Source organism: Uloborus diversus, chromosome 7 (genome assembly GCF_026930045.1).
Source record: "Uloborus diversus isolate 005 chromosome 7, Udiv.v.3.1, whole genome shotgun sequence".
Taxonomy (NCBI): domain Eukaryota; kingdom Metazoa; phylum Arthropoda; class Arachnida; order Araneae; family Uloboridae; genus Uloborus; species Uloborus diversus.
The window spans coordinates 103,170,198-103,184,126 of NC_072737.1; the positions used below are offsets into that span (position 1 = coordinate 103,170,198).

At 34.0% G+C, this 13,929-nt stretch overlaps 1 protein-coding gene across 1 annotated transcript in view; it reads right to left on the bottom strand.

Annotated features, from left to right (window-relative positions):
- The window catches only part of LOC129225799 (F-box only protein 25-like), an 87,558-nt gene that overhangs the window by 9,403 nt on the left and 64,226 nt on the right, over nt 1-13,929 (bottom strand). Inside the window, exons 2-5 of the mRNA XM_054860309.1 lie at nt 13,085-13,194; nt 1,593-1,648; nt 218-310; nt 35-128 (exon numbers count right to left, since the gene is read on the bottom strand). Of these exons, the coding sequence (XP_054716284.1) occupies nt 35-128; nt 218-310; nt 1,593-1,648; nt 13,085-13,194 (353 nt within the window). The remainder of the gene's footprint in view (nt 1-34; nt 129-217; nt 311-1,592; nt 1,649-13,084; nt 13,195-13,929) is intronic.

The following is a 13,929-nucleotide window of genomic DNA, read 5'->3' on the forward strand; positions in this document are numbered from 1 at the left end:
CAAGGTCAAACATAAAAAGCAATGAGGTAATTACCTTGTCGAGCCACCTCTTCCAGGACAGCAAATAATATTTGAGTCGCTCTACCACTGAGAGTTGTGAGATTCTGAGTTATCAGCAAGTGTAGGAGCTGAAACAGTGAATGAAAGAAAAATGACTTTTTAACTTTAAAAGAAAAGTTTTTAGTTCACTCATTAAAGTACAGAAATCTCATCTTACCTTGCAAATGTAGTTGAACCTCCTAATATCGTGAACTGCATTCCTAAAGTCAAGTTTCTGTATGGCCTCACTGATATTGTTAAAACCAATAACCTAAGAGTTGAAAAGTTCATTAAAATAAATTAATTAATCAATTTTTTTTTTTTTTTTTTTTTTTGTTTTGTCTGATAGAACTCTCGATTCCGGCAGCAGAATTTCCTAGGGCAGTCTGCGATGCAAATTAAAAATCCAAAAATAGTCTGTATAATCCGACATTAGATTAATAGTTAAATCTATAATGGGTCGGAGAAATACTTAAAAATAAGATACTGAACTGTGGATTATATTTTAAAAAATACGGTAAAAGTCTTCATATCTTTGTTTGCTGAAATTGAAGATTCTTTTTTCTCCCCCAACTCAAAAATAGCCTGCAGGTTTTCTCAGGAATCTGCAGCGCATGTTGCAGCGTCAAGCTTTTTCTGCTACCAGATTATTTATTGAAACTTTGCCTTTTGCTCCAACAAGTTAAGTTCAAAGTATTACAGTTGAACTCGCTTTTAACAAGCCCTCATTTGACGAGAACCTGGATTTAGCAAAGAAATTAGGAAGATTTAGTTGGTTCAATGTTAAGTCTATTGGAGCACAACTAACCTTTAGCGAGCAAATCCTGTTCAAAGGGAGCAACATTTTTGTGATTTCTATTGACTTCCAGCTGTGAAAATTTCTTTAATGCTCCAAAGTCAACGGAATGTTAGTGATGACGGCATATCTTTTTAACTTGTGGAGTAGAGAAGTATTTCAGAATTATATATTTGTTGACATCAATGTAATCAAGTCCAAGAGTATTGAAGCTCAAATTTAAGCTAATGCCAATGGAAAAAACAATGAAAGCGATGAGGGTAACGACAAATGTGAAGAATTTGAAGATGAACAATTCTCAGCATACTCAATGGCTTTTAATGTACTGAAAAACTTCAAACGTTTTCGAAGTCAGGGAAGCAAATCACTACGTTTTTCAGACCATGAGTGTCCTTCAAAAACAAAAATATAAGGAAGATACAATGAGAGAGTTCATGCAAATTTACCAACTTCTTTGGCATTGTCAAAAAAAAAAAAAAAAGCGCATCTATGATTTTTTAAATTTTTATTTTCCTCAGCTGGTTTTTCCAGCACTCGATTATAATAAGCAGATGTTACGGTACTAAGATATTCGTTAAAAGCGAATTCGAACCGAATTGTCAAATAATTTTGTATTTGTAGCGTGAAATTTTTCTGGTAATTAACAAATGTATATTTACTCCGATATCTTTTTTTTTTTTTTTAAGCAATCAAACATATTTTTTTGTCGGAAAACTCTCCTAATAAAATTTACTCCTAGTTTTCAAAAAATACTTACTTCTTTGGTATTTTTTAATGTAATTTGACAGTATGGTTGAGATTCTTGACTGGAAACTGAAAAAGAAAAGACAAGATAACAAAATAAAATACATTTTATAAGCACAGCTTTAAATTTTAGAAATATTCAATTCATCACAAGCAAAAGAAATAAATGGAATGCTTGTGGGGAGAGATAACTCCCTTCAAAATTTTGTAAAAACTTAGACAACCTTGCACTTTGCACTTCAGAATAAGTTTTAACCGCAATGAGTATTAAAGCACTATAATTATACAATATAATATTTCTATTGTCATTCACAAATAAATATGTTTCAGAATAAAGGAAGTGGAGCTATCCTATACTTCTGCTAGCTTCATGGTTTACATAACTACATTTTCAAGGGTGACGTGGTATGTTTTTTATTTATTTTTTTTTTTAAATTTAATACTGTGAATACTAATTTTCATTTAAAAGCTTTGAATTAAGACAGAGCGATGACAAACTATTTCAAAATTTAATTTGCACAACAATTTTTATGTTTGTAAGGCAGAACAGAGGGCTTTTCTTAGCTGCTAAACTTGTTTATTTCTGAAAAGTTGTGCGGCTATAAAGAATTGCGTTATAAAGGTATTCTATTGGTGCAAGGCCTTCCCTCTCAGGACGGATTGTCGTCTTGGACAAAATTTCCGAGACGGAGGTCGGAACGGAAAGAAATTCGATGACTTTCCTTCAGTTTTTACTAAAAAAAGAAAAATTGAGTGTTTGAAAAATATGCTTTCAAACATAACCTCCAAGAGGTTACTGGACCTTTCCATAACCACAAATTTACATCGACATTCTCTCGATTTACTGCAATGGCCTTGTTTTGTTTGCAACGTGCTTTTGTAGGAGTGGCTTCAGGCACGTAGCTAGGATTTTGTTAAGGGGGGGGGGGGGGGCTAGATTGCACAAACTTTAAAAATGGAGGCACGCTAAACCAGAAGCATTTACTGTTAATTGTATAAATTTGTACCATTCATATTAAAACGACACTTAATAAGTATGATAATTAGCTTAATTAAGTAATGATATAATAAAGAATGATAATTAAAAATTTGCAATATATTTGCTTTCAAAAAAAAAAAAACGCACATATTTATTTCAACTAATAAATGCTCCATAATATCCCTTGACAGTTTCGAATTGGATTTTGGACAAATTTTAATGCTTCTTTGCACAAAAATATTGCCAAGGCTCATTAAAGAAAAGCTCGAAATGTTTCTTTATTCATTTACATTTTTAGAATTCATTCAACGATAAATGGAATGATACTTCTAATAATCTTCATCTTTTTTAAAAGTATTTTCATATAAAAGCTTAGGAAAACATTATTAAAGCTGTTCAAACAACTAAAATACATAGAAAAGTGTGGTTACTCGTTAATGAGTACTTTCACCGAGCTATGGCAACCCTTTTGCTGCTCATAAACCAAACCATGTGACTGGTGGATATCCTAGCAACAGCGGGCGTTAATCGTAGCAGACGATCAACGCCAGCGCGAAATAAAATAAATAGAATTGATGGAACACGGAAGAATGATCTTTTATGGAGTCCGATTTGTAAATTTGTCATTCTAAGTTGTAAATATTTTGTTAATATAGTGAGTTTTTCGTTTAGATAGTATTGTGCATTTTCTTTAGTCAATTTCAATAACTCTCTAAGCAATAAAAGATACAAGCGACCAAGAAGAATCAGCAAACGGTAAGATTTTTACCTACAGTTTCAATTTAAGATACCGATTAGTACATTTTTGCGTTAACGCAAAACGTTTACGCCATTTCGTTCACGCCAACGCTGACAGCTCCAAATGAAATAAAAGTTACCGAAAACTGATCAAAAACTATTACTAATGTCAAAATAATGCATAACTAAAAGAAAAACAGTTCAATCTCTGCACCTGGAAGTTTTTTTTTAATGAAAACACATTGTCTTAAAATACATGTCGAGTGCCAAACTATAGATAATGCTGCCATCTAGCAACCATGCTGCCAAAGTCTTCGCCAAGCCCTTCCACTAGTCACATGATACATCTATGAACCAATTTTCTTCATCAGCAAGAATGAGAAAGCTCGGTCTACTCTTATTATTAGTCTATGGTACTTTCTTGTGATGTATTGCTATTGATAAAATAGATATCTAAGGATCAGTTATGGTATTTACAATGAATTCAGTTAAACAATAAAATTTCTACGTCAAAATTTTGAAGACAATTTGAATGATAATTTGTTCATAAATACTATTTATAAGGCCATCAGAGATATTAAACATTTTTCTTGGACATTTTCTATATAAGGAATTTCGCGTGCAAGGGTCATTTAGGGGTGATAAGAGGAGGCATTACGTTTGGAACTTAAGAAAATGAGTGCATGAGTCTGAATACACTTAAGAACACATTGTATATACATAATATTTTTACGCACGGACTTTACCCTTCAGCTGGAAAACCAATAACTAAATCAAATCCGTAGTTCTGTTCATTATGCCAATTCAAAACAACTTCTGTACAAAATGCTCCATTCTAAATTCAAAATTTAAATTTAAACAACTGTAGGGGAAATGACTGATAGTAACAGTAATGAATTATCACAACATAATTTGACACACTAAACCTACTAGTTTTTTTACTAACAATATGCAAATATAAAAATTAAACTTCTACATTTGGGCGGTAGTCGATCCTTATTAGGAGGTAATTTTTGCCCTATTTGACAATTCGGCAGCACCGAACTCAGATATACTGTGAAAAGCTAATCATCTTTCGGTGACAAATATAAAAGGTTTATAGGTTGTTTGAAGCCTCAATTTGCAAACATTTTGCTCCAAGTCATCAGATGTTATAATCTAAAGATTTAAGAGAAGACAAATCTCCAGTAAAAACTCTAAGAAAAGTTGTAAGTTAAAAATCTAGATACGATTTAAATCGATATTTTGAAATTATATGACAACTAGAAAATCGCCCTTCAAGATATGACGGGTGAAAATTGATTCCACATTTGAATGAAGCAATTGCCTGTTTGGTGACACTTTGATAGTTGACATCTTAACCCTTACTCCAATGGATTGAGCCTAAGCTTCAGTAGATAGCGTTCATTGTTGACCACTTTTTTGTTTCTTCATTGCCCTGAGATGACACAGTCTTACCAATAAAACAGTTAAGTAACCGGATCCAGTTCAGCCTTGTTACAATAAAGCCTTTCCTTGCATTTTAAACATTACAAAAACATACGTTATCAAATTATCATGCCGTGGCGCGAGTTTCATTGTTGATGACGTCAGGAGCGTTATTTGATCATTGGCTATTATATATATATGAGGATAGGAATAACAACTATTATTTTTGCGTTCGGTGTCTAACGTACGTTTTAATTATGAATTTACAGATACTTATCAAATAATTCTTCAATACAAAGAAGTCAAAAATTTGCTGAATGAAGCATATGCACGAATATTATATAGTATTTTATTCAAAAAATGGAACTAGAAGAAAGAAGAAAACATATTTTTTCAGTTAAAACTAATTAATAGCTTTTTCATTTTGACCTCATGAACACAATTCAGTTAGTATTTTAAAATGATGATTTAAAATAATTTCATTGAAAAATATATACTGACAGCCCCGCTTAATCCAGTAACAGATAAACAAATACCCCGCTTGTACGAATAAAACTTTTGGGAATCAAATATTTCCCCATAGATGCGATGTTAAAGATGCCTGCTTAATCGAGTAATTTCCTCGAATAATGAAATAATAATCGGCTTAGGGAATTTGAAGGTCTTTCTCGAAACATTTTCGAAATTGAAGTCTTAAAACTTTGCGTTGTCTTTGGCGATGTGGTGAGGGGAGTTGCTCTTTCAATAGAAAAATAAATCTTAAACACAAACTTACACTGCCTTTAGTGTGCCTGCTTCATACAAGGAGAGGTGGGTATTCCACCGCCCAGCCCGAAAAAATTTCGTTTCTGAAGTTTTAAGAACTCTATTTTGGGCTGTCTTTGGATGACTTAAGTGGGAAAGTCATCCAAAGACAAAATTTTTGACAGTCGAAGCTTCTGTCAAAAATTTTCCGAAATTAAAGTATTAAAACTTTTAAGCGGTCATAATATAGGTAAAGAAGGTACTGTTAATTCAAAAAAATTTAGAAACTGAAGCCTTAAAAACTCAAACTAAGGACATTTGTGGTGAACTTAGAGGAAGGGGTTCGGGAGTTCTCTTCCGAAAATTTTTCGATGCTGAAATATTTAAAACGCTACTTTAGGCTGTATTTGAGTGCCTTTTGAGGGACATGATTCGGAGGTTCTTTCTTGGATGAGAATTCAGTTCCCCTATTGCTTTTTTTTAAATTAATGAATAGTGTTCCTCATTTAAAAAATATATCTACTTTACTGAAGCTGTTTTTTATTGCTAATTTTACCACCAGCTATCATATAAAAGAATACTTTTACATACGAAGACTTGGGGGGGGGGGGGGGGGGGATGATGCCAGTTCATTAATCGCCCATACACTTCCTCACCTTTCTTTCTTTTCGGGTTTGTTCGCGCTATCTTAGTAGACTTCCCGATCAGAACTGATTTATGTTGCAAAAGTGAAAATCTTATGTCTTAAGCGATTTTATTGCAGCAATAAAAAGATTTACGATCGGAAAAAAAACTAATGGCTTGGAGCCCCGAACGCTTTTACCTCTAACATCATCCAGCATCGTCTAAAGTAGCGTTTTTGGAACTTCAATTTCGAAATATTGCCGAAAGGGAGTTCTTGAAGCCCATCCCTTCGATAATGCATTCAAAAAGCGTATAAATATTATGAAAGATGGAGTACAATTTCGTTTTTAAAGCTTCAATTTCAAAATCTTCAAAGCTTCAATTTCGGGGAGAGCCAGCGCCTCTCCCCCCCCCCCCTCTTTCTATAATATTTTTGAAGATCGCCCAATATTGTTATTTTGGGAATATCAGTTTGAAAAAATTGATGTAAGAGAGTCCCTGAACCCCTCCTCTCCCTGAACTTTACTAGAAAAAGCCTATCATTGCGTTTTTTGGAATTCAAAAAAATTCTGACCGCACTCCCGTGAATTTTTAATGAACTGCTCTAAAATTTGTAAGGAAAAAATATATTTCGTGTGCTTTTCAATTTTCTTCATGTAATATTTGCTTATAGGATGCATACAGTATACTGTAAATATTTTTCATTTTTGCTCTACGTTCAGTACACAGTAAGAGTTTATTTTCGTTAAAAAATATAATTATAAATTATGCACTGCATTGTATGTTATATGTAGGGGCGGATACAGACTGCCATTTAGGGTGAAGGGCGATCATGCTGAAGAATGACGCCTCCCCCCCCCCTTATAAACGAACTTACGGTTTTGAGTGCGAAGAATTTCTAAAACTGCTTGGGTGTCGAAAAAAAAAAAAAAAAAACACCAAATCGGCCAGGAATAAACAGGTATGAACTAGGAATGGGCGATATCAGAATTTTAATACTGCGATTTTATCGCTCTCCAAATATCTATATTTTCGATGTATCGATATATTCTTGGAGGGAGGGGTGCAAAGGTTATAGTTCAGAGCATATTATATCAAAAAAAAAAAAAAAAAAATTCCAAATATAATAGATACAATTATTTCTCTAATTCAAAGCTTTCCTGAAGGGGAGGGGGAGAAGGGAGTGCAAATGGTATAGCTCAATGCATGACAAAGGTGCTTCGCAACGAAAAAGTTTTAAATATTCAATTCAATATTTTGTTTAAATCTTTCAATTTGAGCAGTCTCAATAATTTGAATGTACTTTGAACTATATTTCGTACTAGCAAAAATACCCGGCGTTGCCTGGGTCAGTAATAATTATTAGAAAAAATCGTTACTTGCTTTTGTTTTCTGTTTTAAGTGAAAGAATTTAAAACACATCTTTTTGACGTGATTAAAAATCGAGTTTCTTCCTTACCCATAAAACTAAAATAGCAATAAGTATAAAGAACAAAGTAGTATTGATTTAGAAACGAAAGCACTATATTTAAGCATATACACAAATTTAAAAAACATGAAATTAATCTTCTCATGTTTAAAAAGATTAATCTGTTGATACTTTTTTTCTTAACATGGAGTCTAAAACCTTCTCTGTATGGCTAATGAAGTACGAAGTGATTAAAAAAAAGTAGCTGCGCTCGTAATCCCCTTATACTTGCTTTAGTTATTTCGGGAAATTTCAATCATTGTGGCTCTTGGTGCGATTTTACCGAATTTGCGAAAGTCGTTTCGGGATACCTTCGATGATGCTCCCCCATTCTTTCCTTACTTTGTAAAACGATATATTAATTTTCGTTACAGAGATATCGTCGCCAGATGCTGAGATATTTTTGGTCACCATAAAATGGCGTTAAACAGTTTCATCCGAAATGTTACCGAAATAAGTAATAAAATTTGGGGATTGTTTGAAATTGTGCAAAAAGGAAAATTAATGGAAGTTTTTGTGCTGTTTATGGATTTGCCTAATTTAGTTGCTGGATTATTTAATACAGTAAAAAAAGTCTTTTGAAAATTTTTTGATTGGCGATATTTTGTTTACATGGTGAAAGCTGAGAAACATTATGACGTAGTCTTCGGCTTCAAAAACAGCAACGTTGAAAAAACTGCCAAATGCATCAGCTACGGAAATCTTTCTGCAAATATTTTGGCGATCTGCTGGTTGTTTGGATAATGAGTAAGTGTTCAATCAGCATAAATAATAATAAAAACCATTAATTTCATTAAAGTTCCGTTTAAATGGAAAATCATCAGCCAAATCATGTATTATTTGCCAATCTCGTGCAAAAATCTTACTTCAAGATTTGACTTGAGAAAAGCCTTGAACAATCACGAAAAGCAAAGAAAGTCAGCAATACAACAATTGTCGCTATCGACAGGGAGTTGAGATGATACACTAAATACTGTATTGAGTTGAGGAAAGCCTTCGAACATGGATCTAAAAAGCTCATAACTCGTTTTTTATTCTACTTAGAAATTTCGAACAGGTGCCATCTTCAGCAGAAAAATCAGAGCTTTCGATGGACATATAATGTAAATATGTGCAAGTATTTTTTCATCCCAATATTAGAGAATTTATACAAAAATTGTGTTTTATTGCCCCCCTAAGGGGGTTTGCCCCCCATAACGGGACGAAAACTACCCTATGTGTTATTCTGATGGATAAGCTATATTATTGTAAAGTTTCATCAAAATCCGTTCAGTAGTTTTTGCGTGAAAGAGTAACAAACATCCATACATCCATCCATACATCCATACATCCATCCATACAGACAAACTTTCGCATATATAATATTAGTAAGATTGTCGTCTTAAATAGTTTATTTTTAGTCATTTTTAAGGCTTTTTACTTCTTAGTTGAGTAACATTAAGTAAAATACTAATGATAAATCTTTAAAGAATGCAGCTATAAATTTTGGAAACTATCATACCATATGCACCCATTAAGCCCACTGAACTATAAAATATACTTTTGATTTATATGTCACTAGCTGCATTACCCGACGTTGCACGGTCTACCTCGAAAACAAAAGTTTCGTCTAGTGACAAATGTTTAACAATCAGGTTTAAAAAAGATGGAAAAAAAAACCCCACAAACATTTCTCGTTAATTTGTAGAACGCACAATTTTTTGACTCAAAATTTAAATTCAGATATCATTGGATTTTTTTGTAATCATTCTGGATTTTCTGGCGAAACCCCCCAAGGTGTGGTCCCCATACACCTCATTTTGATGAGAAAAAACTTATGCGAATTTCTGAGCACCAAAGGATTGTTGCGCCATGTTTGGAAAAAAAACCGACGAAAATTGAATTTGCATAAGGAAAACCCCTTGTGGGGTGTATTCGCACCCTCCCACCTTTCCTCATAGGTAGGCGAAAACTCCTATGACAATTCCTGACTATCAAAGAACCACTGTGCCAAATTTGGCAAAGATCCGACAAAAACTGTGGATTTGTATAAAGAAATCCACTGTGGGAGGGAGGGTCGCCTCCATTGCTAACGAAACTACCCTAAGTGAATTCTTGAGCATCAAAGGACTTGTCCGCAAAACTTTTGCAAAAATCCGACGTAAATTGGATTTGCGTAAGGAAAACATCCGTGGGGTGTTTTCACCCTCCCACCCTCCCTCATCGGTACGCGAAAAACTCCCTATGAAAATTCCTAAGCATCAGAGAAACGCTGATCGAAATTTGGCAAAGATCCGACGAAAACTGGATTCGTAGATACCCCCGGTGGGGGGGGGGGAGTACGATTGCGAACGAAAACTGCCCCTATATGTGAATTCTTGAGTATCAAGGGACCTCTACGCAAAATTTTGCAAAAATCCGACGTAAACTGGATTTGCATAAGGAAAACCTCCATGGGGTGTTTTCGCATTCCACCCCCTCCCTCATAGGTAGGCGAAAAAACTCCCTATGAAAATTCCTAAGCATCAAAGAACCACTGTTCCAAATTTGGCAAAGATCTGACGAAAACTGTGGATTCGTAAAAGGAAACCCCCGGTGGGAGGGGGGCTTCGATTGCGAACGAAAATTGCCCAATGTGAATTCTTGAGCATCAAAGGACCACTCTGCCACATTTGGCAAAAATCTGACGTCTACTGTAAATTTGCATTAATAAAATCGTTAATTGGTTACTTAAAATGTATAATAAATTTAAAATTACAGTAAAACCTGTGAAGTTGACCACCTGTCTAAGTTGACCGCTTTTTTCAGGCACGGAAATTGCCCTTATCATATAAATCAACCTCTGTAAGTTGACCACTGTTTAAGTTGACCACTAAAGTAGTGCGCCGCAAGTGGTCAGCTTACACAGGTTTCACTGTATTGTTTTTTAACGATACACACATATTTTGAAATTGATTTTAAAACTGCAATTAATTTTTCCTTCAGCAGATCCAATCCGAAATCCATATTATTAGGTAAATCAATTATCTCATCAATGTCATTATTTCACAAGCAATTTAACCGAAAAACGAATAATAAAATTTCTTCACTTTTTCAAATCCAGTATTTGATGACGACTCTTTAACTGAAGACAAAAATACTAAACAAAAGAGCTGCAATGAACTACCGACGTAACGTAAAACCGTAACTATGCTCGGATTCGCTTTGCTATAATAATTACGGCTTCAAATACGTTAATGCGTAGAACTTACATAAAAGCCCTATTTTCGCGCATGTTCCGTCAACTCGTATGTGCCGTTGCTCTTGCGAAATTAGGAAGTTTCAGTTTCGTTGTTGCTAGCGATACGAGATTTCACCTAATCGTTCGTGTGTTATGAAGGACGTTAATATTTTTCCTCTTAATATCGGAATTAAAGTTATATTCGTTCAGAACTGAAAAAAATTGAGTTGCGATATTGATGTAATTTGTTTTTCTTTAATTCAACGGATTTTCTTTAAATTTTTAGCACAGGCATCTCTGTGCGGGTACTGCTAGTATTAATATATTTATCGTTGAAAGCTATAATTATGAGGAAATTGATTTACAAGATTTTATTCTTGGTTATTTAGAATTATGTCTTAACTCTATCAGCAAACTATTTCTTTGATTATTCATTTGTGCCGAGGTCTATTTATAATATTTTATGATACTTTTTTAGCAGTTAAAAATTTTCAAGCAATATTTCTACTATAGAAAGCGCTACTTCTGAGGAAATGAAATTACAAGATTTTACTTTTAATTATTAATTAATCATCAAGTAATTAAGTGCAAATGTGAATATTAAACATTCATTAACAATTAAATCATTAAATGTTCATGAATTTTCCAAAATAAAATCGTTATACTTACAATTAGAGTTTAAACCAAATAAACCCGGTTTAAACCCAAAAACCTGGTTTAAACAAAAAAAAAAAAAAAAAAAACACGTTTTTTTTGGGGGGGCGGGGGGTTCCAAAAAAAAAACCGTTTTTTTCCAACCTTGAACACAATAGCCATTGTCAAAAGTTGCCGAGTGACTTTGACCCATAATAAGAGCAGTGGCGGCGCGAGAGCAAAAGTAGACGTCTGCGATGCAGTTTTGCGACGCATTTTTTATCATAAAATATTCTTAGACAAATAATTGAATTCATAGAATTAATTTTTGTTCTAACTATTGGCACTTACAGTTCCCAATTCACTTCTTAACTGCTATGACAAAAACTTTTCGTGACTAGTAGCGAAATCAAAAAGAAGTTCTTTTGGTGATGGGGGGAGGGTGCAGAAGGGAAAAACGACATGATAGTAAGGGGGGGGGGTCCGGGGGCTCTCTCCCCCGGAAAATTTTTAAAATTTGTACTTTAAAAACGCTATTTTAGGCGTTTTTTGCTGATGTTAGAGAAAAAAAGATACCGGGGTCTCAGCGGAAATTTCTAAATATTGAAGCCTTAAAAAACGCAATTATAGGTTTCAAAAGCAGAACTTTTGACAAACTTTGAAGATTGAACGGAAAGGAGGTTCTGGAGCTCTTCCCGGAAAAATTTCGAAAATTATGGTTCTAAAAACTTAAAGCAATATTTTATATTCAGGAGACATTCCACTTAAACTTTTTGTTAGCGTAGTTTAAAAAACCAAATTGCTTATTATATAAAAGAATTTTGATACGGTTACCCTTGCCCGAATATTTTCCGAAATTCAAGCCTTAAAAACGCGATTGTAAGGCCATACTTTGTAATATTAGGCTCAGTAATTTTTTTAATTAAAGCTCCAAAAATGCAGTTTTAAGAGCGATTTTCAATGCTGTTGAGTATTTGGGGGCTTTCAGCTGGAAATATTGCGCAATTGAAGATCTGGAAACGAAATTTCAAATGTTCCATACTGCTTTCAGTGTGTGTGTGGGGGGGGGGGAGTTCAGAGGAGCAGCATTCTGAATATTTTCTTATTTTTAGACGAACTAGGAAAAAAGAGAAAAAAGAAAAGAAATAGGACGTGGGTGGGGGGAGTAGAGTTAGCTGATCAATAAGCTGTAAGTATTGAATATTTTTAATTCAAAGATTTCTTTTTAAATTAAATTTCACTCATTAATTATTTCAAAAAAGTTAAATAAATGAAACGTGATGTAAAAATTTGAAGGAAGACGGATAATTGCAACAGTTTCAAATCTTTGCCCACTTCGGAAAAATCGACGATCAGGCACTGCACAATTGTACAATCCTTTTGTAAAATGCTCCGACAGAGTTCTCCAATCGGGCCCCGCATTTGCTATGTCTGGCTATGTGCAGTTTCCCCTTCACGCACTATTTTAATTACTTTTGTATCTAATAAGAGCCTTCAATTGAAAACATGGAAATTTCTCGAAACTGATAATTTTGCGAGGCCCTACGTGCGCGAGGCCGTCGGCAGTCGCCGACGCCTAGCGCCGCCACTGCATAAGAGTACCGGTTATTAATATTTGGGGGAAATTAAAAGGACAAAAAATTGCTCTTTTGCTTTCTCTGGTAGAGTTCTAAAATGAAGAATAAAACATACCTGAGTTACTAAGATATCCTTTGTTTGAGCTACCAAATGAATAATCAGAATTTGTTTCATAGGAAGATTCTCGCTTCTTCTCGAGAAAGGCAGTTCGGTTTCTTCCGAACCTAAAACAAAAGCCAGAAATCAAAGTCATGACTAAGAATTAAATTCTGCAAAAACATGAAAAACATGACGCTAGAAAAGTACAAATAGCTTTTTAAGGGAGTGGGGGAAGGAAAGTCAAAAGTGCTACTTTTAGTCACTGAAGTTGATAGAATGAGCAAAAAAAAAAAAAAAAAAACATGGACCCAGAAAATGCTTTTATTTTCCCAACATTTAATTTTAAATAAATTTTTTTTAAATATCTGGTTTTTCAAACAGGGCGTGGTCTTTATGACGTATAAGTGATATACTTTGGCGCACACTCCACTGGCGCGCTGAATGTTTACGCTTGCTATCTACCGCGTTTGCAGGCTATGATAATTCAGAAGCGAAAGATATTGCGCTCTACGTTTGCTATCAATCGTATCGTTGCCACTACATATGAGTAAAGAAGCGAATTAAATATTGCGCTCTGCGCTAATGACTTCAGTGAATGGCATTTCATCACTTGTGATGTCATGTGCAGAAGCGTAAAAATGAAATTGAATCTGCGCACTGATTAAAATAATTGTTCAAAAATAGTAAACTTTGCCATTTTATTTAAAAAATGGTCAAATCCTACGTTTTTAAGCATATTCTTTCAAAATAAATAAATAAATAAATAAAATTTCGGAAATGACCCCATGCCCATTGCACTGAAAATTTTTAAAAAAGAAAGAAATTAATTCTCTAAACAACGTCAATAGCACTTTATTTAA